Below are 25,203 nucleotides of genomic sequence, written 5' to 3'. Positions count from 1 at the left end.
ATTGCCATATTAAAGTTTTGTTGGTTTGCTTCTATTGTTTATTGTTTATTTCATAGCATGGTGTCTATTATTCAGTGGAAAGACAGTGGATCACTGCTGGAACATCCACTCATGTCTCTTTTTGCAGGATGTCTCATGGAGCTGCCTGTAGGATTGTCTAGATTTGCATTCAAATGCCCATCCAAAACAAATGCCTCTTTGGGGAATGTTTGCTCCCTTTCAGCAATGTCTTCATTCTTACTTAAGTGTGATTTGTGATGTATATCAGTAAAATCACAACTTAATTGGAACCTGCAGCAATTTCTGTTTCTCTGGAATGATATGAGCCATATCGTTTATATGAGCCGTATGAGCCATATCACAAGTCATATCAAGGTTTATCCTTGTAATAATAGAAAAAAACATACTTTGAGTTTTAAAACTACTGTTGAATACCTGAAAAAGTAGAAAGAAATAGCTGTAGTTTCTAAAACAGATCTTTCTGTGAGAGATAGAGAGCTGCATTCTCTTGTAAACACTCCCAGGAGGCTAAACAGGATTTGAGGGTCTTCCGGCCCACTATTTATTTTTTCTCACTTTCTTTCCCCCACTGTGTTCACTAGTGCTCAGGCACAAAATAACAAACCAGAAAGTTTAAAGTAAATAAATAGCTGACTGAATTTACTTATTTATTTTTTACTAGAACTCAGACAAAAAAGTAATAGTAGTGGCTCATTTTGTATTTGTGGCATCTAATACCTCTAAAAGAATTTTCATAAAAAATAAATAAATTTCAGCTTTGTGGTTGTTAAAAAAAAGTATTACACATTTTTAAAGAGTCCACTCGAATTTCAGGTTTTCAGTATAGATACTTTACAGCAAACCCTTGATTTTATTCTTTTTCATTTTTCGTTTTCTATTGGTTTTATATCACTTTGTATTATATAACTAAATTGGATTAACAACAAAAACATTTGAAATAAATTATCATATTTAAAATATGAGTAGAAGAAATTACGACTGGATTTTTAAAAAATGTTTTGTAGTAAATTACACAGTAAAAGATAATTAATCAGATGTATTTAAACTTTATAGCCTACTGGTCAAAGGAGCTTGGAAAGAAAAGCGTCTGGACTTCTTTAAGTTACTTGAAGACGTTTCACCTCTCATCCGAGAAGCTTCTTCAGTTCTAAGGTCAAATGGTGGGGAGTCCCAGATTTAAACCTAGTGGGAGTATCCCCCACGCAGAGGGACAAAAGGACCCCCTGATGATCCTCTAATCGCCTGAGCCAAGGTGTGAAACTGGGTGTGGGTCCCAATCAGCCAGGGTTTCGGGTGAGCTCATTGTGAAACCTGGCCCCACCTTATCATGCGAATTCCTGAGGTCAGATGGCCCAGGATGTGAGTGGGCGTTAAGGCGTCTGGGGAGGGAACTCAAAACTGGATTATAGATGGCAGACAGTTGGTGTTGTAAACCACCGCCTCAGTTCAAAGATGGTCGCTCACAGTGGACATAGATGGCTTCTTTCACTCCTCTTTCAAACCATCTCTCCTCTCTGTCCAAACTGTGAACATTGGCATCCTCAAAAGAGTGACCTTTGTCCTTAAGATGCAGATGGACAGCTGAGTCTTGTCCTGTGGAGGTGGCTCTTCTGTGTTGTGCCATGCGCTTGTGAAGTGGCTGTTTGGTCTCTCCAATGTAGAGGTCTGGGCATTCCTCGCTGCACTGTACAGCATACACCACATTGTTAAGTCTGTGTTTTGGCGTTTTGTCTTTCAGGTGAACCAGTTTTTGTCTGAGCGTGTTGCTGGGTCTGAAATGCACCGGGATGTCATGCTTGGAGAAAACTCTCCTGAGTTTTTCTGATACACCGGCTACATAGGGGATGACAATGTTGTTGCGTCTGTCCTTATCCTCCCTCGCTGGTGTCTGATCTTCTTTTCTGAGCCTCTTTGCTGACTTTAAGAACGCCCATTTAGGATAACCGCACGTTTTGAGTGCTTCCTTTACATGCGTGTGTTCAATGTGCACAGCGCAGTCCAGGACAGGCAAACAGTTGTCCTTTGTGTCTTCCCTGGTGAACTTGATGTTTTTATCCACAGCGTTAATGTGCGCAATGAAGGAATCCACTTCATGTGTCTTGATTTTGACCCAGGTGTCGTCTACATATCTGTACCAGTGGCTGGGTACTCTTCCTTTGAAAGAGCCAAGAGCCTTCCTTTCCACTTCCTCCATGTAAAGGTTGGCTACAACCATTTGACCTTAGAACTGAAGAAGCTTCTCGGATGAGAGGTGAAACGTCTTCAAGCAACTTAAAGAAGTCCAGACGCTTTTCTTTGCAAGCTCCTTTGACTACGATGACCTGGATGACTGAGAACCTTCACAGACACTTTATAGCCTACTCTTTTTTTAGCTTCAGTGTTAAACTGTTAGTGGACAGTGAGGTACAAGTACAGAGCCAACTGTCCTTATAGTGATGAGGATGATGCTGATGGTGATTAAAGATGTGGACTTAATTGGAGTTACGGACTGAGTTAGTATTATACCGACACACTGTGTATGTGTGAGCGTGAGAGGGGCTGTCCTCTAGCGTTGACGTAGGCAACATAAGGGTCAAGTGAGCAAAATTAAGACGGTTAAACGAATGCGCGCGCCTTCAAAACAAAAGATATCAAAGCTCAAGTTTGTTTGTTTTTTGAATACGTAAAAAGACTTTGATGACGCATTGGGAAAGCTTTTTAATTAGAGGAAGTGAAATTTTAATTGGAATGGTTAACAGGACATCTGTATCTTAGAAAGTACTAAGATACAGTACTAAGGTCTAGATTTTACCCCAGATATTACAATAATTTTAACCCCAAATAAACAAAAAAAGAAAGAAAAGAAATGAAAGACTTCTACCACCGTCTTTGTTTTTTGGAATTCCCCATTAATCTCCATTTACCAGAGAATTCTTACTCTTCTGTAAAGCTTTCTTCCTTCTTGAAAGGGGCTATAAAAATCTTTAACTTAAAAGTTATTTTTCCTATTTTGTTATATATACAATTATAAAATATAAAGAGAATAAACAAAAAAATAAAAAGATTTGAATTTGATTTTATGTTGAAGGAGTTGTAACCGGAAACGCTCGGTGTGCCATTGTCCGCGATGCTGCTGCATTTTTTTTTTTTTTTTTTTTAGGAGCAGCGGCGGAGGACTGAGGATTTCACTCTTCGCTCGTCCCCTTCATTTAGTCCGCGGTAAAGAGGTCCGCCCAGGCAGTGTGCGGATACTGTCTCCCTGTCCAACTACCGAATATTTGGTTTTAAACATATATACTGCCGACATATTTCTCTGCAGAGAGGAATGAGCAGCAGGATAAATCTCCAGTGACTTTTCGGAGGAGAGAGTGGCCCCCGGTGCCAGCAGGGCAGATAGTTGCTGTCTGCCTGTGCCGCTGCTGCGGGCAGAGGACTACAAACGCTAGCTTACTTCTGCTTATGTCTCCTGTATGAAATAACAGCGCCAAGGTAAACTTCATTCGTTCATTTATTTCGTCTTTTTTCTCCCCCCCCACCCTTTTTTTAATAAACATAACCAGCCCGGTTAAGTTTATACTGTCACTGTTACATTTTAATGGCAGGTTTATAAAGTTTGTAACATTTTATTATTTTTCTCATCGCCCACGTTTTTTTTCACTGATACTTGAACCTGTTTGCAATAATCTAACCACAGGCATTGTGTTGTGGTTTAATTTGACATGACAAACATGCAGATTTAAAATGTAAAGATTCTGGCTGTTTATTTTTTGCAATTTTCAAACGATGGGGCATAGTTGTGGTTACTGGCCATGTGTCAGTGTGTTACATTGTCATTAATAGTCAAACTGAAGTGTACTAATGTATTCGGTGTGCCGGTGTTGTGCCAGAAATCTGATCGTCTTCCAAAAAGTGATTTCCGGTATTTGCAAAAAAGTGATTAAATAAGATTAAAATTAGATAAATGAGTTGTTGGCCTGTAATATGCAAAACATGTGCCAAATGTATAATAATAGATGATATCATAATAAATGATATCATCTTCAGACACAAACAACATTCCTGTCACAAGGTAGAACATGCAATCAGTTTTTGGCAAAGTGACTAAAATGTATTCTATATTTATCTAGTTAAAAAGTATCGTTGGCATTAAAAATGGCTTTTTAAAGATAATTTGCAACAAATAAAACATAATAGTTCTACAAAGATATTTTAAGTGGCCACAAAGGTCTGAATTAGTTATAATGTAGGTACAATGTCACATAAAGTCATAACTTCCAAAGCATTAATTTATTTATTTCATATAGAACCACTTTGTAAATACTGTTGACCTCAGTCTATTTACTAATATATGCAAAAAAACAAACAAACTGCTAAAAACCTAAAAACAGAGCTATAAGACTTTATAAGTGTTTACTGTCTGCTGCTTGTTGTTGCCCATGCAGTGCGTGATTGATAGGCTGAACAACTTCCATTTATTGAGTAACCCCCCCCCCCCCCCCCCTCAACCCCCCAGTCATTTAAAGGAGAGCTGGAGAGTGAAGGCCTTGTAAATATAGCCCACCGCACTGAAACCACCACTAGATAAAGATCCTAGAAGTTTAATCAGGAAAATGGAGGTAGGAAGAGAGACAAGGATGGAGGGAGTTTGGAGGGGGGAGGGGGTAGAAGGCAATATGAAGGAGGGTGATGGGGCTGGAGGAAGGACAGTAAGGACATGGGGGAGGAATGCTAACTGAGGAGGAGGGTAAATGTAGGACAATGAGGGGAGTTGTAGCCAGTAGCCACCAGCTGAATAGATGTGACCTCAGGTTCCCTGGGGAGCAGCTGCTGGGGGGTGGGGGTGGGGGGCTCCCAGCTGATTTATAATGCCACTTAGACTCAGAGCCACACCCAGGCGTTTCTTCTGGATGTGTGATGTTTCCCATGAACGTGAGTGTGTTTGTTTCTTTGTTGGGGAGTGGCACACACGTTATGTGCGAACTTGTTACACTGAGATAGATGCGATCAATGTGTGTGTTTGTGTTGCTCTGTGAGACATAAGTGATGAATGTGTACAATTGCCCCCTGCGACACATACTTTGTGCCGTAGGGGAACATTTCAAGCGGAAAGATGTAACGTGGCACAAATAATTGCCTTTTAAAGCCATTCACCTCAATTGCCTGCACACGTGCCCATCCTACCTGGAGTTTGAAAGTGGGTGAACAACCTGATGAGCTCTGAAACAGCGAGACATTCACATGCGATCAGCCAGCACCAACCTCAGCAGTCTTTTCTATAACAAGTGCTCTCCAACCTTATGAGATTTAAAAATCCTATAAGAGCAACAATTTCTAAACAATATAATCACTTTGATTTGTTGCCTTTACTGGGTGCCATTCTCTTAGCGCTCAGTTTTTTTGGCACAAATACATTTGTTCACTCATATTTTCACTACATTGAACTCCAGTGCACCTCTAGCCCCTTTTCTTCCATGTTCTATTTTTAGATGGGGTGCCTCCTCTTTCTAAAATCAGCCCCGGAAACACCAGGGAGGTATGAAGCGGTTAACGCTGACCTCGGCTCTACAAGGTCTGCTGAGAAAATGAAGAATTTGTTCTGCTGGGAGTAAATGACAGCAGACATTTACAGGGCTGTAAACTCTGTCATTCTTTGTTTATTATTGTGACAGCGTGAGTTTTTAACTGGAAGGCTCCGTGAGTTTGTGTAACTCACAAATAGAGCCAGTTTGTGTTTAGCAGGACAGAAAAATTACATGTGTTGTTTGCGCTGGGTTTCTTTGTCAGATAAGCAAATGCAGGGAAATGACAGGAAATGAGAGATGAGACAGCTATGGCGTGCAGTAAACATCCCCAACTGCACTCAAACTTGCGATTTTACAGCATTCCAAGTTTATTCCTTGTAATTTTAAAGAACATACTACGTCTTAGATTGCTGACATCTCACAGAGCAACACGTTGGTACTTTAACTAATAATTGTTACTGACTGATCTGCAGGCATTTAACATGAGACTCTAAAGGTGTCATTTTAAATGTTAAAGCTCATGACAGTACAATTAGAACTGAACTGAACACCATTGCACGCTAGGAAAGTGTCTTCTCTCTAAATCTCCTTTAAATAGATGAGACCAAAGCAGAGGTGTATGGCTGTAATGCAGAGCACCATGTGGTGAGAGCCAGTTTATCAGCACAAACACCTCATACCAACTATCAAGCATGGCCGTAAAGGAATGATGATTTGGGCTTGTTTTGCAGCTACAGCACTTGGGCACCTTGGAGTCATTGAGCTGACCATGAACGCCTATTTATAACATTTATAAGCTTATTGCATTTTATAACTTTGGGGCCATCTGCCCAAAAGCCAAAATTGAAATAAAACTGGGTTCTGAAACACGACAGTGCTTCCAAGAATCTACAATAAAGTGACTGAGTGTTGCAGTGGCCCAGTCGAAGTCCAGACGTCAATCCAATTGAAATGCTGCAATGGGACCTAAAGAGAGCTGTGCATGAACAAATACCCGTAAACCTCAATAAACTGTAGCAACGTAGGAAAGAAGAGAGCACCACAGCGATGCCAGAGACTGGCAGAAAACAATTCTTTCAACTTACTGCTGCTGAAGGTACAAGCTATTGAATTGTGGGCTGTACGTCATTTTTATACAAGCCCTCTAAATTTTGGCTTAAAAAATTTGTTAAATAAATAATGGCACAGTATAACATGTGAAGTCTTTGTCTTTACCTAATTTTAAGACACACTGGAAGGGTTGCACCAGAAGTGTTATTGCTGTGCCAGATATGCAGAGCCATCCACTGTGGTGATCCATTGTGAATAAGGAAGCAGCCAAAAGAAATGTTTAACATAAAACCTTAAAATTAAAAGAGAGTCTACTTTTTTCTACCACAACAGCAGGAGATATTTAGGGGGTGCATTATATTACAATATAATACAATGGGTAACATCTATTAAATGTATTATATACAGAGGTTTTTGCAGGCTCTTAGCTACAGTTATTAAATAGTTAAACTGCTGACATCACAATCTGTCTTCATGCTCAAGTCCTCTTTTGAGCAATAATCTCTCCCCATGTGTCTGTCTAAATCACATGTATGCATGAACACATAAAATAGGAACAATTTGAGCTGTGAAGTGTTTACTGCTCCAGTCTCTCCTGGAAGCAGAAGGGGAGGTCCTTCACTTTTAGTGTAAAGTATGAAGCTCTAATGAAAGACATCTGAGTGTCTTTAATGAGCTGTGGTTTCGAGCAGGCTCTCCGTAGAAAAACAGTTGAGGGGTCCATGGGTGGCCTCATGCAGTGAAACCAAATGTCAAAGTTTCTTTATTATATGCGTCCATCCACATATCTGTAAAAAAACATGTAATGTCAGATCGCTGGTACTGTAGTTTCTTCCCTTTGAGTGTGTTCTCTTTGATTACCACCATGTAGTCTACATTCATGGCCTTGATTAAAATACCTGAACAGCGGCTGAATGTCCAGATGAACAGGATCAACAAAACTTTACTGTTTTTCAATCTGTCTGAGAGAATGACATCATCTGTGATTGAGTTACTACTGGACAACTGCCTCACTCTAGTATTGCAAGTAAGTCACTGACAATCAACTAGCTTCACACCTCCGGAACTAACATGCTGTTGTGTGAGTCCTTGATATCACCCAGCTGCTTCCCCAGAGAGGATCTCATGGTTATAGCCAGACATACTCAAGCACCACCTTCTTTGACTGCAGCTGGCAATGTTGGTCCTTTTTCTGTAACAAAGAGAATGTCAATCTCTTGGAATTGCTGCAATTTTCACATCTAGTGCATAGACCTGGAGAATTGACCTGTTTGTAGTCAGCAGTTCCCCAGATTACTGACTCTACTGGAGAAATAATGTTTATTCCTGTCTCCATCCCAACAGACAATTCATTAATCATTTCACAGCTGCAAATATTTATGGGAGAGTGCAGGCTGCTGTCAGCCCAGTTTCTGCTCTGAGTTTTGTAGAATTAAAAAATGCTTCAGCTGTCAGTTAATTTCCAGTTGCTCCCTTTGGCTCCAGTGCTGCTGTTGTTTAAAGCAGTTTCCAAGTTTGTTTAGCTTCTTGCACAGTTCCGATTACAGTGATGGACTGGTTTAGGTTTAGATCAGACACGCTTCATTCAGAAAGTCAATAAGCTGCTGTTCTGGCAGATCACAACCCTTTCACCTCTTTGTAGTAAAGTAGCCTTTTCCTGGCTCTCGCTTGTCATTAACTTTCTTTGTTCTCCTATTTCCCACTGAACATCCATATATGTCATGCCTGGCTGGTTTCCAGGCATATTGATGCAGGCTTCCTGTACGTTCTTTAGCTTCCTGTGTTTTAGAGCAGGAAGGACAGAGTCAGCAAAGACAGGGAGTTTGGAAGGGCTTATTGTACAGCTGCTCCCAGCTCCACCGACTGAGCCCAAGGCTCACACTGTCACAGCAAGATAACCCCACAAGATTTCCACAGCCATCCTACAGTTTAGACTGGTGGTTGGTAGTGGTAAAAACTGGACCCTCTTGCCTTGTCTCACTCTGCTTTTATAGGATTGCTGTAAATGGTAAAACAGATGGCTCCTTAAAACTAAACAAAGCTTGTCTTCTGTCAAACAAATCTGCCTTACTTCAACAGCAATTCTTTTTTCAAGAATGTTACAGAATAAAGTGTGTCGTTATTTCTACAGAAACAAGTATTAAATTGGTTATATGTTTGTAGGCTCGAGGGAGATTTGTGATTAACTTTGTGTCAAACCAAAGAGAGATTGGAGAGGCCAGGCAGGGAGGACGAGTCCAAAATAACGTTAGCATTGCACAGCTATTTTCAACACAGGGATAGAGCCCTGAATAGCGATATGGTCTTGGCCCTCCACCAAAGGCTGTGGCTGGGTTTCGATTGTTTCTACTTAGCTACTATGCGAGGACGTGATGTGATGAGATACAAACCCAGTTTGATGTGCATTTTTCTTTTTAAGAAAAAAAGAAACCAGTCCTATGAAAGTGTTATAGATTATCTGAGTGGAAAAGTCCTTCAAATGCAGTATCCCTTCTCAGAAGTATATCTTTAGCCTCTGTCACACACAAAGAGAATGTTGGCAGGGCTCAAGAGAGCATGCGTGGCTAAGTGTTTTGTGTGAAAAGCTGCAGCAGAATTTTTAAGGCCAGCAACAGGCTCTCTGTCGAACCGCTGATAAAACTGGTTTTTAGGCTGTAGCTATTATCCTTATTACTCTATTAAACTATCACACTGTGCATAATTACAGGTCTCTCAGGGAACTATTCTGGAAAATTTTGACATTGCCTGAAACACTTTTTAACAGGATTCCTGATTAAGAAAACAGCTAGACTGCTTCTACCGGTATTATGTAAATGAGCTATCACCTTTAATAGCTAAAATGTGAGCAGCTGTTCTTATATAATGGCACGTCGCTGCTTTAAGCATCAGGAGTGACAGCACACTTTTTTTTTAAAGGTGCTAGGGTTGTAATGGCAAAAACAAATTCAAGGTTGGGTTTGCAGTGAAGCAGAAAGTGCATAAATACACATTTTTTCTTATTTACTCACTAAAGAAGATGCCTAAAATGCCACTGCCTGTAACTGTTAAGGTTTTTGAAATCATGTGCTCTCTATCTTATACAAATCACATTAGTGCATTTCACTAGCATTTAAAGCTAGCTATTTTGAATGGAATTCAGTGACTGTTGCTGATATATGGACTACTTTTAGCTACAGAAAATAACTCTTTCAACGGCTTTGAATTAATAAGTAAAGGAACCTGACTTATACTTATAAGTCCGATACCAGTACTAATAATCTGGTGATTTAAAAATCAGATATATCAGCTGATACTGTCTCACTTAGTGAGTATGATAATAAAGTTTAATATTGTTTTTAGGCACAATAGGTGGATTACTCATGTACTCTCTTCAGGCTCTGCCTGGCTCTGCTTGGATCAGATGCTGCTTGTCATTGTGTTTCAAATGTGCTCCCAACAGGGAAGCTGCAGAGACAAACTATGCAGCATCAATAATGGTTGCAGGGTGTTTTTCTCCTGTGTCTTCTTTACCATTTGAATCTCTTAATTTATAGATGTAGATAAGAAATTATTGTCAAATAGATAATACTGGCCGTTATAGGTCAGGATCTTAGCAAATCTGCGCATCACTATTATGCCGCTGCAGTTTTTATGTTACAGTTACTGGGTAATTGTTGCTTCTGTCAGTTTCCTAGTTGAATATTCAGTATGCATTTTATATTACTTATTTTACCCATTAATCAATGAAAAACTTGTTAGCCGCTCTTAGAACCCCTGGATCGTTTTCTCGCAATGGGAAAATAGAAATGGAAGCTGAATATTGACTGTATGTTTTTCAGACTAAAAATGGGAAAGAAAACTCAGTGCTCATCCCGTCTCATGCCTTTCAGCCTCACTCTTCGGGCCAGTTATTTTTAGTGTTTTTTCCATTTCTGGAAGCTGTTTCTCTTGAGGAATCGCACAGAACTAACATGCTGATGTAACGTGGAAACTATGACATTTCTCAGCCGCTGTCACCTGGAGTGTTTTACTCTTTTCTTCTGTGCAAAAATTCACATCGACTACTAAATTGGATTGTCTGCACTTATCAATCCCCTTGAAACAAAGAAGCCCCAAAAGATATTGTATTTTGTCTCATTAGTATTATTTAGCGCACAGAGGCCCTTTTAAGCCAAAAATTGGATGGTGAGTGGGAGCACTTTAAGTATCAGATCCTCGTGGTCTCAGAGGGCAGCCTGATTCATTACTTTTGTCTGCTGTGAGAGGGTCCTCCGGATGATGGTGGGGGTGGATAGAGACACAGGCAGACACTGTTTGGTATTCTCCTTCAGTTCTGTCCGGCGGCTTGTACGTCTCAGAGCTCAGACATGTTCCCCACTCCGCTGTGTTTGAAGGGTATGTGGAGTCAAAGGGGCCACCGGCTTGGCTCCACTCACAGCGGAGGGAGTGAACTGAGCGATTGTGCCGGGGATATGAGGGAGGAGGGAGGCAGCGCAAGGGAGTGCGTTAGGGAAATGAGGGAGAGAAAATGGGAGGGATGGGAGTATAGGATGCCAAAGATATGCCATAGGCAACTCTGGAAACTGAACACATGTTGGAATGCTGGAATTAAATATCAACTAAAAACTCCAAGCCTTCAGTGTCTATGAAATGTATCAGTCTTAAGCTGTGAAGACCTGTTTATAGTTACGTAATTGTCATTACCAATTAAAGTTAATGACAGTAAAAGTACAGTAAAAGTGCAAATGGAGGAGAGAGGATTAGGAGATACATGAGCAGAAGCAAAGTCTGTGAGATCCTTTCCTTTGGACTTGAGGCTACCCTTTTTCCTTTGAGCTGTGGACCGCCCTTTCCTGTTTTTCCTTCTTTTCCATTCCCTCTTTTCACAGACTTAGAAGAACAGCCTTTCTGAGGGAACCAAGCACCCAGCCTTTAGCCACAAAGAGAGCTGTGACTCTGAGCAGCAACCAGTTCTTTGCAGCTCCACTGTATGGTTTACCGTGTCTCCCTGTTTCTCTCCCTTGACTCCAGTGGTCATTATTCATGGCAGTGCTTGCTGAACTAAGTAGTCCTAAGTACTTGAAAATGCAGCTCAGCTTGAAGGGAAGTAAATCCAGTCTTTTAAAGCATCTCAATTAATTTCTGCACCACAGATTTTCATGCAGGGATTCACCCCCCACTCACCTCAAGCTAATATCTGTTAACTTGATGTAAAAAAGAAAAAAAATCAAGTCATAAACAATATGTGCAGATGAGAAGAGTCGTGGAAAAATGGAAAAAGTGGGTTTGTAATTGGGTTTAATCAGGAAAATTGAGGCAGGAAGAGAGACAAGGATGGAGGAGTTTGTTTATGCATCGTGGGTGTCACAACAGCTCACATTTCCCCAAAGTGCAGTAACAGTGTTATGGGTTACTATCCTGGTCAGGCAATGTTCAGGCTCTCTGGAATGCCTCAGCCCGTTTTAGTCACGCACCACAGCGTCTGCCATACATCACTTTCTCTTGCCAACTGATAGAGCCTTCAGAAGCCTACGAAACGCTGGGCTGCCACTAGTCACAGTTCAGGTGTGTGTGAAGAGTTAAATTTCCATGTATGTATGCAGACGTCTGAGTGGGGGAGAGACAGGGAGTTAAAGTAACTGCTCTTTCTGCTGTAGTCAGGGAATTTATCTATATTACCCTTTCCATCTACTCACACATTAAAGCACACACGTGTCATTACATTTGTTATGTAATAACACATTACAAAGTTTGATTCATATATTTTTCACAGTAAAAATTACCAGGTTGTTTGTGAAAGCATACTTCTAGGTGCGCGGTCTTTTCGAACCTCATGAATTCTGCAAAGTTAGCGCAAAGAGAATTATCGATGATAACGTGTTCTTAGCATTAGTTTGCATGTTCATAAAATCCTGGTTCCAGCATCCTGGTGTCTGGAACCAGTTCTCCCACACACCAGTGCAGGATAACGACAGTGTGTTAAAAGCCTGGTTTCCTAGGAACTTATAAATAATAATATGTGCTGCCGTTTATTTGCACAGCTTCTGTCCTTGTAGGTATGCTTTTTACATTTCACCATATCAAAACATGTCTGAGTGAATAGTAATAGTAATTCTCAAGCAATTTTAGTAATTACAAAAATATGATTTGGTTTCTTCTTACAGCCTAACTGTGTTGCTTCTCATCCTGTAGCAGCACCTGACTGATATAAGATTTTTAATTCACAGAATTTACAGAAAATGTTACATTTTTGTGATTTATATCGTTATCGGACGATAGATGTCTTAATATCGGGATATGAGATTTTGGTCATATCGCACAGCCCTAGGATGAAGCATATCTTGCCTTTGGCTTCACCTGCACAACAGCTATCATTCCAAGGTAGGTATCCCCAACAGAATTCGTTTCCCCTGCGTCGGGTACACACGCTGGGCTCTCCAAATCACGGACAAACAGTATCCCATGGTTGTCTATGTTTTTAAACCCATTTTGCACAGAGAGACATTTTTTGAAAAGAGGTAGTGGTTTTACACACACACCCATATGGGTGTGTGTAAAACTACAATCTCTTTCAAAAAACAGAAAAAACAGAGCCATTGCAGGGGGGGGGGGGGGGGGGGGGGGGGGGGGGGTGCGGTATGAAAAGGGGAAAAAAAAACGCTTGGACACTGCTAAGCCAAAGACTAGAAAATATGGTGAAGCATATCTTCCCTTTGGTTTCACCTACACAAGTGCCGAGGTAGGTCTCCCCTGCAGGATTGGGTTTCCCTTTGTCGGTAGCAGCGCTGGGCTGTTCAAATCACGGACAAACAGTATCCCACATTCTTGATTTTTAGTTCACAAACACTTCTTGTAATGACTAACTACTCCTGACATTTTGGAGATGTTAGCTCTTTATACAGTAAAGTTACAGTGGGATACAAATAACATCAGGCTGATCCTGCCACGATTTATTCCCCCGGTTCAAATCCCGGACAAACAGTATCCCACAGTTGTTTATGTTTTTAAACCCATTTTGCACAGAGAGGCAGTTTTTGAAAAGTGTATTGATAGCAATGTTGAATATTATTACACAGGAAAAAAAACAACTACACGTAAAATAATCACACCGTGACGCCTCTGCCTTTCTAAATAGAGGGACAGTAACTGCGTGTGTGTATGTAAGCGTGTAAAACCTGCAGATAGTCAGATTAACAGTATTTTGTCTCTATCTGCCATTCTGCAATTCATCTCATGTAAACAATAACGTGGTGCACAGCGTGATGTAAAAAAAAGGCACATACCTTTGACGTTGTGTGACGAACTCTGTATTTCTCGTCCACACGTAAACGCAAAAAAGGAGTTTTAAAAAATCTCTGTTTTTGGTGATTCGATTTTGGTGTGGACGCAGCATAAAAGAGTTAGTAGTTTATTTTATTACTACCTGTAATTTATTGCAGATTACTTGTATTTGCTTAAGTGTTTACTAAATGTTTGAGGTGTGAAAGAAACCGCAATGGAGCAAAATATGGGTGTGTGTGGTTGGAGGATGTGTTTGTGCATGTGCGTGCGCGCGCGCGCGGGGGGGGGGGGGCATCTTGGCTGCTTTCAGACTCATGAAACATAAGCATTTCCCTAAAAAAAATGTTGTGTAGTTTTTTGTTTTCTTATATTTACTCTGCTCAACTCTGCTTGGATCAGCTGACTGCCAGCAAGAAAAGTAAAGAGTACTTGAAGGGTGTCTCTCCCATTTCTTTACCTGTTAAATTTTAATTTATCAGCAGTTACGCATACAGACACCAATAGACCAGATGGCTAATATCAGCTGATAAATTGGTCTGATTGCATTCTACGCTGAATTTTATAATTTATGAATTGCATAAACTGCATTTATGAAATGCAAACAGACAAATTACAGTTGAGTTTAAACATTCATGCTTATATAATAAACAACTTTCCACCAAGTATGTCCTACCTCATCAGTGGTGGGTTTTTGCTTTCGAAGTAATAGTTTTTCTACCTTTTTATTTTACTAAAACAAATAACAGTGTGTGAGGAAAAGCACCTGGAAATATTGACAAGTTATTTAGTTGATTTAGAAGTCTGGGAAGTCTGACGCTTCTGGATGACCTGTTCCTGAACCTTCCTTGGGCTGCTCTCAGTCTTCAGCTCTATATCCTACTGTAGTTATTTACTAAGCATTCCTCTGTACAGCTGCAAAGCTTCATGGGATTGAAGACAGCATGGTTATTTTTCTAACTTGACACCTGAAAAGAGTCTTATTGCCATTGTTTTTATTTGACTGCAAACAAGAAACATACACAGAAATATCATGTTTGTGAACCTCTTTGATTTTACCCTGTATACTGACTACACATAAACCAATCATTCGCAACATTTAAAGCTGGGGTCATAGATCTGTATTCTACCATAGAAGATGCTATGGGATCTTTTTATTCTATTAAATGTCCAGCTCCAACACCAACTAGAACACGCTGCCCATGCCCAGCAGTGCCAAGCCAGCTGATCTAATCTGGGGGGCTGTAGACAGGCCGTCTGTCCCTCTGTGTCTGGATAAATGGACTCGCACACACACATATCGTTATGTGTGCTTAGGTGCTTAGGAATGCATCAGTCAACACAGTGAACACTGAACGTCAGAGCTTCCTTTAGCACAGTGTGAGGGAATGCGTTCTTTTATTGCAGCCTCCATGAATAGCCAGCAGCAGCTAGTAGTCTAAATAAGTTAAAATCAAAGTTTTGTGACTTTACCGCTGTCTGTCTGTCAGTCTCTAATTTGGATCCTTGACCTGTAGTGTGGTAGACTTCTAGATTCTGAGAATATTTTAGCAATGACTCACCATCAGTTTGTGTTTTATGGTCAGATGGAGTGTTGGGTATACCTTCCACATGTTTTAGATTCAACATGATCTGATCCTTTGCTGGCTGGTGGTTGGTCGGCAGTTCTGTGGAGGAGCTTTCTCAGCTGCGGCTGAGTAGGTCTGCCAGTAAGAGGTGCTGTGAATCTTAAAGAATGCCAGCACTAACTATATCTTAATATAATCATCGGTTATGCAGAATTTATAGTGACACAGAGACATAAAAACGAAACACTGTGAAAACAGTAAAAAAAAAACATAAAACGTAAAATACATAAAAATAAAGCCTGTAAACTCGAACTCAGCTGTTTTTAGCTAGGCTATGAGCTCATGCCTACTTATTTGTGCATTAGCATATTTGTTGCTAAAATAAGTTGTTGAGCATTTTAGCAACTTTGAGCTATCTGTGATAAAATATGTCCACACACAGCAACTAGCCAGGCTGACCAAATGGCCTGCAGTCAGACAGGGATCAATGTACACGACGACAGAGGGGATGACTCTAGGAAGCTGATGCTATTTACAGTAAAAGGAATTGTGGGAGAGAAATAATAGGTACAGTCCAAGCTAAGGATGAGTTGATGTAATCTTGTGTGCGTGTGCGTGCGTGAGTGAAAGTGGTTTGATTTAAATGAGCGGCCTGTTACCCTATGACCATCTGAGAATAGCCAAGCACGCTATAACGGGATAATTTATTACCTCCAATTATAACCAAGCTATTTGCAGGTTTAATCTGTCATCTCTTGGACACTCGTCCTTTCTATCCGTGGATATTATTAATTCAGACACTCAGGCCACCAAGCACACCAGATCCTGTTATTGTAAATAAAGGCACAGTCAAAATGGCATTGTGCTTTTCAAAACAGCAGTCGCTCTGTTTATGTCAAGACCAGAACACCTTGATGTATATATTTTTTCCCCTTGTGTGTTTTTCAGATGGACCTGAAGGTGATCTTGATATCTCTGTTGTTAGGAGTCTTTTGCTACTGTAATCCTCAGAAAGGTAAGATTTTCCTCTTGATATTTCCGTAGCATCCTTCATGTGTCCCAGTTACATCACTTTGTTGATGTCAGCTCGTATAGTAAACATGCAGTTCATTTTGATGAGTCCCACTGTGGCGAGGGAGTGTTATTGATGTTGCTGAGCAGAGCTCCACTTCAGCATCAGGGCATAGAGGATAATGGAAAAAATGGAATTATCCGTCTCTGTCTCCCATTACCATTGAGACGCAGAGTGTTGCAGAGGAACCGATTTGTAAGCGCGCAGGCGGGGGCTTAACAGGACTGCTTATTTTGCAGCGACTGCGCTATACTTCTCCTCCCTCTGACTCTGCTCTCTCGTCTCTCTTTGTTTTCCATCTAGAGGGGAACGAGTGCATCAGTGCCAATGCCAAACACTGTGGGGAATGCATCCAGGCTGGAGCCAAATGTGGCTGGTGTGAACAGGAAGTACGTGAACTGAAGTGGTCAGCTGTTTTCACTGCTGCGGAAGCCATTTTTATGTTTTATGTTAGGCTTATACTCTTTGTTATCTTTGAAACATCGATAGATTCGTCAATTCCCAAAGAGAAGGGTGGCATTTTTAGCAATCTTTTATATCAATGATATACAGAGTAGCAAGAAGCCAGTATTTTACACTCATCCAATTTACAAAGACTGCTCCTACCTAGGAGCGCAGGGTAGGCTGTAGTCTGTTATACTTTTCTAGTCTCCACTCTCTAGCTGAGATTCCTCCAAAGTGATCATTTGGCTTGTTGTACATTGTAGAACATCCTTGTTTACACATAACAAAGATGCCTACATATGAACAGATTTTAACTTGTTAAACTGACAGACTGCTCCTTTAATTCTCTCTGTGCTGCTGCTCTTAGGACTTCCTCAAACAGGGTGAAGCCTTGTCAACCCGTTGTGATGAGGTAGAGTCTTTAAAAGACAGGGGCTGTAATGATTCGCAAATTCAGAATCCAACCGGCAAGAAGTGGATCATCACAAACAAGCGTGTGACCAATCGCAAAAAGGTTACTGGGGTCGAAACCAATAAACCAAAGCCAGAGGAAATCACTCAGATCCAGCCCCAGAAACTCAGACTCAACCTTCGATCTGGTGAGAACACATTTTATACTGTCACTGGACGTGACACTGGAGCAACCTCAGTTTTATTTAAACTTTAAATGTGATCCCTTTATGTAGGTCAGCCCCAGTCTTTTGACTTGAAGTTCAAACGAGCTGAAGATTATCCCATTGACCTGTACTACTTGATGGACCTGTCCTACTCAATGAAGGATGATCTGGAGAATGTCAAGAACCTGGGAACCAGTCTCATGTTGGAGATGAAAAAGATCACCAGTGACTTTCATATAGGTGAGGATTATCAATAACACCTGTTTAATTTTCTCACTATAAAATGTAATTACACAAGTAAAGAAAGACTTTTATAACTGCACAAATATACATTTGTAGCCCCCCTCGAAATTATAAAAATAAATAGATAGACAGTTTAGAGGTGTACTCTTAAAGCAATTTTGAGGTTGGATGAAGTTCTTTTCTTTTCAATTCAATTCAATTCTCATTTAAAAACAAGCAAAAAAACAAAAAACTAATCATATACAGGATTAAAAGATAATCAGGCCGTTGTGCCTCACACCTAACCCCACAGTTACAGACATACGCATTGTCCAAGCAAACATCTAGTTTAGTTTAGTTTAAAATTTATTTTGCAGGTTTTGGTTCGTTTGTGGAGAAGACGGTCATGCCTTACATCAGCACCACTCCATCCAAGCTGCTAAACCCGTGCACAGGGGACCAGAACTGCACCAGCCCCTTCAGCTACAAGAATGTCTTGAGTCTGACCAGTGACGGCAATATGTTCAACTCTCTGGTGGGCAAGCAGCAAATCTCAGGAAACCTGGACTCTCCAGAGGGGGGCTTTGACGCCATCATGCAAGTGGCTGTTTGCGGGGTAAGCATCAAGAAAAGGAAAGTGATCCTGTGGGGAAATTTTCACTCTCAAGTAATTTTCCAGTCATTATGGGGCTTGCTTGGAGGGATATAGCGCCAGTAAAAGTGTTTAGATGTAAGTGTCAAAAAGGTATTTTATGAGTGCTTGGTGTTTACAAGGAGATTTGTGGATGTAGTCAAAAGTTCATGTGTCACATATTAAGCTGTTCTGGTAATTCCTTAATATATTTTCTTTTTTATTTATCAGAAGGAAATTGGCTGGAGGAATGTTACGCGTCTGCTGGTGTTCTCCACTGATGCCGGTTTCCACTTTGCTGGAGATGGCAAACTGGGAGGCATTGTACTGCCTAATGATGGAAAATGTCACTTGGAGGACAATGTGTACACAATGAGCCACTATTATGTAAGCAGTTCCTTTGTGCTTTGGTTGTTTTGTACAGGTTAGCTGTGTTGATTTTGTAAATATGGCTTTTTCTCTTCCTTGGTCTTTTTAAGGATTATCCCTCAATTGCTCACCTGGTCCAGAAGCTAAGCGACAACAACATTCAGACTATCTTTGCAGTCACAGAGGAGTTTCAGCCTGTGTACCAAGTTAGTTCTTCTTCTTGTTATCCCTGTGATCTCATTCACGTCTTTCTTCATTGTCATTTTTTAAGCATGTATGTGTTTGTCCAGTGCAACAAAAACATCTGCAAAAAGCTTAGCCATCTGCTAAGTTAAGACTACCATCCCCTTGAAGTTCTCATTATTTCTTGCTAACAGGCTGTTGCTTTTTAGGCCCACCTTTCGAAGTGTGAACACCCATCAAAGCAATAGTTGAAATTTGTGTGATCAGAATCTGCAATAAAATGGTTAAAATATTATTTTTGTGGGCTGTAGTGTAAGTTGAAACAACTTGTGTCTCTTTCTGAGGCCACGAGATTAATAGAGTTCTGAAGTTTTGCTCTGAACATGCCTCTTCCTCCACAGGAACTGAAAAATCTGATACCAAAGTCTGCAGTGGGTACACTGTCTGCCAACTCCAGCAATGTAATCAACCTCATCATAGACGCTTACAATGTAAGTACATTGTTGAGATTTTTTGCTGTAAGCATAATGTCATAAAACTTTGATCAAGTTATCATTTCCTCATATGAACTCTGTTAAAATCTTGTAGCGATTACTGAGCTGGAACATTCCTTTTTTGTACTTGTATTCTCATTTAACCTACAGCTATGCCTTTGTGTGTCAAAACAAAGCTCTCTGTCAAAACAAAGCTACCAGATGACATTCCAAAGCAGGAAAAAAACCTTCATGTTGTTATGTTTTTGGTTTTTGGCAGTCTCTCTCATCTGAAGTTATTCTAGACAACAGCAAGCTCCCAGAGGGAGTGGAGATAGAATACAAATCACAGTGTAAGAACGGAGTGGTTAACGACAAGGACGATGGACGAAAGTGCTCCAATATCTCAATTGGAGATGAGGTGGGAAATACAGAATGACTTCTTATTGTTGCAGTTCACAGTTCATATTTTCCATTTCAGTTTTCACACCATTCTTCTCTCATTTAGGCTTTCTTTCTTATTCCATTATTCAGGTCAACTTTAACATCACTGTGACATCTAAGGGCTGTCCAAATGAAGGCAAGAGTGAGACCATCAAGATAAAGCCCCTGGGATTCACAGAGGAGGTGGAGATTATCCTCAACTTCATCTGTGACTGTCAATGCCAGAATAACGATGTTGTTAAAAAAAGCGAAAAGTGCTCCTTAAATGGGACCTTTGAGTGTGGAGCGTGCAGGTAAGCCTTTAATTCAAAAGATATTTTGCTGAAAAATGCCATCGTTCACTTCTCGCCTTCGCATGTACTTGGACTTCTTTTAAAATCACAACCTCCCCTTTATTGTCTCAGGTGTTTTGAAGGCCGTGTGGGTAGAAATTGCGAATGCAGCAGCAACGACATGGCTACAGACGACATGGATCAGACCTGCCGTAAAGACAACAGCACGGACATCTGCAGCAACAACGGAGAATGCGTGTGCGGCACATGCGAGTGCAAGAAGAGACCCAACCCAGAGGAAAGGTACAGCGGCCAGTTCTGCGAGTGTGACAACTTCAACTGTGATCGCTCTGGAAACAAACTGTGTGGAGGTGAGTGTGTCAGTGTTACAGATTATATCTGTGGCTTCATTTAAGTGTTTAGGCCATTTACAGTATTTAATCACAATTTTCCTTTTTTAACTTTTTTCCTTAGGGAATGGACGATGTGTGTGCAGGGAGTGTATCTGCGACCCCATGTGGAGCGGTAGAGCCTGTGACTGTTCTCTGGACAACAGCACATGTTTGGCCACCAACAAGCAGATCTGTAACGGCAGAGGAAGATGTGAGTGTGGCGTTTGCAAGTGCACAGACCCCAAGTTCCAGGGTCCCACATGTGAAACCTGCCCTACCTGTCCAGGAGTCTGCGCTGAACACAAGTAAGTCTGATGTGTAGAAATAGTTCTGGTTTTGCATATATTTCATAGATGATAAGTTGTGTAAAATGTAAATAAAACCAGCATGCAATGATTTGCAAGTTTCACAAACCCATATTTTATTTACTATAGAAAAGCAAAATATGTCTGATGTTTAAAAAAATATACTTATAAATCACAAGGCATCACAAGGTAATTAAAGGCTCAATTGGGAGTGCTGACAAGATACTGTAGTGATTGGTGCAGATATCTACAGCTTTACTACGGCTGTGAGTGCATGCTCACTGAAATTATTGCAAACCTCTACTGTGTGCATGCATTAAAATAATAGCGTGATTGGCATGTGTGTTCCTGTTCAGCTGCTGAACACTTCTCTTTAAGTGTCATGTTTGCTCTCATAATGTCTCTGTACTATGCAAGTACATGTACGTAAATCAGCTTTGAGTAAAATCTGACTGCATATCCACTGCAAATAAGAACTTAGTAATAGCTGATCTGTCATATATTCATTGCTAATAATAATAACGTGTCAACATATAACAAAAAAATAACAAAATTAAAAAAAAGAAAAGAAAATTATCAAAAATCTAAATAAAATAAAGAAATAAGGCTACGTTAACTGACTCCATGACAACAAGGAGGTAGATGGGCTGCTGCAGCTGTTTCTTTTTTGTTGTCACATGGCAAATCTAACTGAGTGTTTACTAACAACACTCCTTGTTCTTTCCAGACTGTGTGTCCAGTGCCGGGCGTTTGGCACCGGTGAGAAGATGAAAACATGCAAAGAGGAGTGCAGCTACTTTAACCTGATTACAGTGAAGGACAGGAACAAGCTGCCACAGCCCAATGACTACCCTTACCCCGTGATGCACTGCAAGGAGAGGGATGCCAATGACTGCTGGTTCTACTATACCTACGCTGTCAACGACACGGAAAGGGAAGTCCATGTGGTCGACAAGCTGGGTAAGGAGAGGGCTGGGCTCACTGGGAACAGGGTGTGGAAGGTTTCTGTTACAGAAAAAGCTAATTACAGGGGCCATGGTGGTTGGCTTACAAAAATAGAGCTTTTGTTTACTCACATATAGCTGTGTGATGGTATGTTACTCCCATGGTCTTATTGCTGCACTGCGATTTCAAGCTGCCTGCTGAACCCTGCTCTTTTTCAGACTGCCCCTCCGGTCCTGACATCATCCCCATTGTGGCCGGCGTGGTCGCAGGCATTGTCCTCATTGGCTTAGCCCTGCTGCTGATCTGGAAGCTGCTGATGATCATCCACGACAGAAGAGAGTTCGCCAAGTTTGAAAAGGAGAAGATGAACGCCAAATGGGACACGGTGAGTGCCTGGAACAGGAAGTGGCTCTGTGAAAGACGAGCAGGATAAATGTTTTTGATTGTTTTAGTTTTGGTTTTTTTGGATGAGGTTAGTAAGTTAAATGTGGAAAACAGGTGTCGGTTGGCCGCTCAGCAACAGCAGCCGCTGTCAGAGAATTAAGTTGCGAAGATCATTTGTTGTTTTTTAGCAACGGACGAGATTTGCAGACTTTTCGAAATCATTATGAAGTATCTTGTTCTCACTCTCCACCGTCCCACAGCTGCACACACAGACTGTATTTGTTGCTTTTGAGCGGAGCTCAAAATAAAGAGGGAAAAATGTTGAAGACTGTGTGGACTTTTTTGGGAATGCTATGCACTCTGAGCATAGTTGGACTTTTTCTGGGGAGTAGCCACAACTCCTCCCCTCCCTGCTTCTTCCACATCATCTGCCAATATCTATATAACAAAAATCTGGATTTCAGTGTAATTCCATGTGCAGTAATATTCCCCCATCTAGTGGCAGGAGTTTGTCAAACCTGCAGTGAATAATGGGGTTGATGGTGCAGATGTCTCTAATCAGCAGCAGTAAAGCTGCTCTGCATTTTGGGGTCTTTCTTATTCCCACAGGCAGCGTGGCCTAAAGCTCCATATCCCTGTAATTTTGAAAAATAAGAGTGCATGTAACCCTGCTCCCTGACAAGATAAAAGGAAGACGTCTGTGTCAAATATCATACCCAGATGCTTTGTTTGATTTGTTTTTATCTTCATCCTATAATTTTTAGGTATCTATCATCAGTTATGATCTATTTATATATATATAGATATATAGATATATATATATATATATATATATATATATATATATATATATATACATATAGTGTATATTGACATGATACAGTTGTATTTAAGCTGCAACAACACTTTAATACATTCAGTACGGGTCTTTAGGTGCAATTGACAACGAAAATAAACATCACGGGTGACCTTCATGTTTTTTTGTAAATGTTTTAATCTGATGGCAAGTTCTTTTTATCCTTTTATTTGAGAGGTGGGAAACTGCCAGACAGGGAGGGGAGGATTAAATGCTTGAGCACCTTCAGCACCTTCCGGTTAACCAAAAGCAAAAAGATAAGAAAGACTGCAAGTGAACAAGTGAATAATAGATGAGCTATGTTAGGAAAAATGCTTTGGTGGCTCATTGCTTAATAAGAGCTTCCAGCTAAATTCCTTCTATTTCACATGCTGTCTTTTCTTCTGTCACCGCACCTAATTCCTGCTTTTTCATTTTATCTCGCCTTTTGTATTTTTTTCTCTCCTGTACTGTCACTCTTTGTTTCCTCATTCATCTCTGCCCTGTGCTCATCTGCACCCATAGCAAGAGAACCCCATATACAAGAGTCCCATCAATCAGTTCCAGAACCCAAACTATGGACGTAAAGCTGCTGTTCTTTAAGTTTGTATTTCTTTTACTTTCCACTTGGTTTTCCCTGCACGGGCTGTTTGTGTGTGCTGTGATCTCTCTCTCTCACCTGTCTTTTTAAAGACATACAGACTCTGCAGCTATATTAAGAGTAGATTAATGAAGACTGCATGAACAGGCTGTGACAAGCAAAGTTGCTTGGTGATTTTTACCTTCTGGTGTTTAGTATGTGGTCACAAAAGCATGTCTGTTTGCTAAGTGTGATACAACAAAAACTGACATGTAAATTCTGTGAATATCCCAAGTTGTTGTATATTTAATCATAACCGGTGTTTTTGGAAGAATAACACACACACACACAAACATGCATGGTTTGATTGAGTTTTAGAATTTGACCAAATTTCAACTTTTCTTTTCCAGGGTGAAAATCCAATCTACAAAAGCGCCGTGACGACTGTGGTCAATCCCAAATATGAAGGCAAATGTTAGCTCCACAGTTCAGCTCTGCTATCAAGTATCCGACAGCCGCAGCCTTTACCGTAGCTTTGAGTTCTGACAGGAGCGTGCGGAGGAATTTATGTGCATTTTTTTTTCCTATGTGCTTTATCATTACAGTGTATACATTTGCCCACTGCATCAGTATTTTTACTAACACTTGATGATATGATTTTTATGCATTTGTTGTATTTTAGATGTACAGTATGTGTATATACTTTTAAGTTGCGTATTAGTTCTCCTGCCGCTGGACTGGTACGGGCAGAGGACTTGGCTTTTTTTTTTAGCAACACAGCGTAGACGCCATGGATAATATAACACGTGCACAACACTCCTTCAGCTTCTGTCTGTCTCTACTCGTCTGTCTCTGTCTGCACTGACCTCCTGTGAGTTTCTGTATGTTTGCTGACAGGGCCTGAGTTTAATATGTAAATTCTTGGCCATATCAGGACAGTATGCCGGTGTGTATATATCGAAAACAACTGCAATAGGAAGTACTGAGTAATGTTGAGCATTCGACTTAGATTAGGCTATTGCACAGTCTATTATGCAGTATATATTATATTGAGTGCAGCGTAAGAACATCTAGTGATTCAAATATCATTAAAGGGAATGTATACCACTTGTTCAGATTTTGAAAATGTGGTGGTAATGAACAATCAATGGAGTTTTATTACTATAAAATAAATTACTGCTTAACTAATGAGATATGATTGTATATGGTAAATGAAGTAACTTTAACACTCATTCTCAGGTCCTTTGCTGTCTTCTTTTCAAGTACACCAAACGCATGTCCTGTCAGTGAACTGGTGAAGTTGCCCTTTTGATCCGATCGTGCTGGTTTGTTTTTGAGACTGTGAGGCTGAAACTCTCTTTGAAACGTCACATGAAGAACCTCTGAAATGTTTCCCAAACCCAAATGCCTCTGATACCACACTCAAGCCTTTACAGTATTATTTTCAAAGTGCCTTTTATCTCAGTATCATGTTCTCCCACAGTGCTGTTTATGACTTATTTATTAAATAATGGACAAAAAAAAGTGTATTTTCTTTCTTTCAGGTGTTTCATTTGTGGAAGGGCTGTAAATACTGTTAGGTCCATAAAGTTTGTGGACGATAATTCAGTTTGTTTAATTTTGCATGTGTAAACAATC

The 25,203-nt window shown here is 40.5% G+C and overlaps 1 protein-coding gene across 1 annotated transcript; it reads left to right on the top strand.

The window, feature by feature from the left end:
* The first annotated feature begins 3,155 nt into the window (after positions 1–3,155).
* itgb1a (integrin, beta 1a) lies at positions 3,156–25,094 on the top strand. The gene is made up of 16 exons (XM_084938838.1): positions 3,156–3,489; positions 16,346–16,412; positions 16,773–16,858; positions 17,281–17,512; positions 17,600–17,770; positions 18,130–18,368; positions 18,615–18,770; positions 18,863–18,958; positions 19,337–19,426; positions 19,689–19,829; positions 19,943–20,145; positions 20,257–20,495; positions 20,599–20,821; positions 21,549–21,781; positions 21,985–22,151; positions 23,976–25,094. Exons 2-16 carry the CDS (start codon positions 16,346–16,348, stop codon positions 24,042–24,044), a joined length of 2,412 nt encoding a protein of 803 aa, XP_084794964.1. The 5' UTR covers positions 3,156–3,489; the 3' UTR covers positions 24,045–25,094.
* The last annotated feature ends 109 nt before the right edge of the window (positions 25,095–25,203 follow it).

Source organism: Perissodus microlepis, chromosome 9, assembly GCF_051167445.1.
Source record: "Perissodus microlepis isolate ML-2025 ecotype Zambia chromosome 9, ASM5116744v1, whole genome shotgun sequence".
NCBI lineage: Eukaryota > Metazoa > Chordata > Actinopteri > Cichliformes > Cichlidae > Perissodus > Perissodus microlepis.
This window is presented reverse-complemented; position numbering and strand designations above follow the sequence as displayed.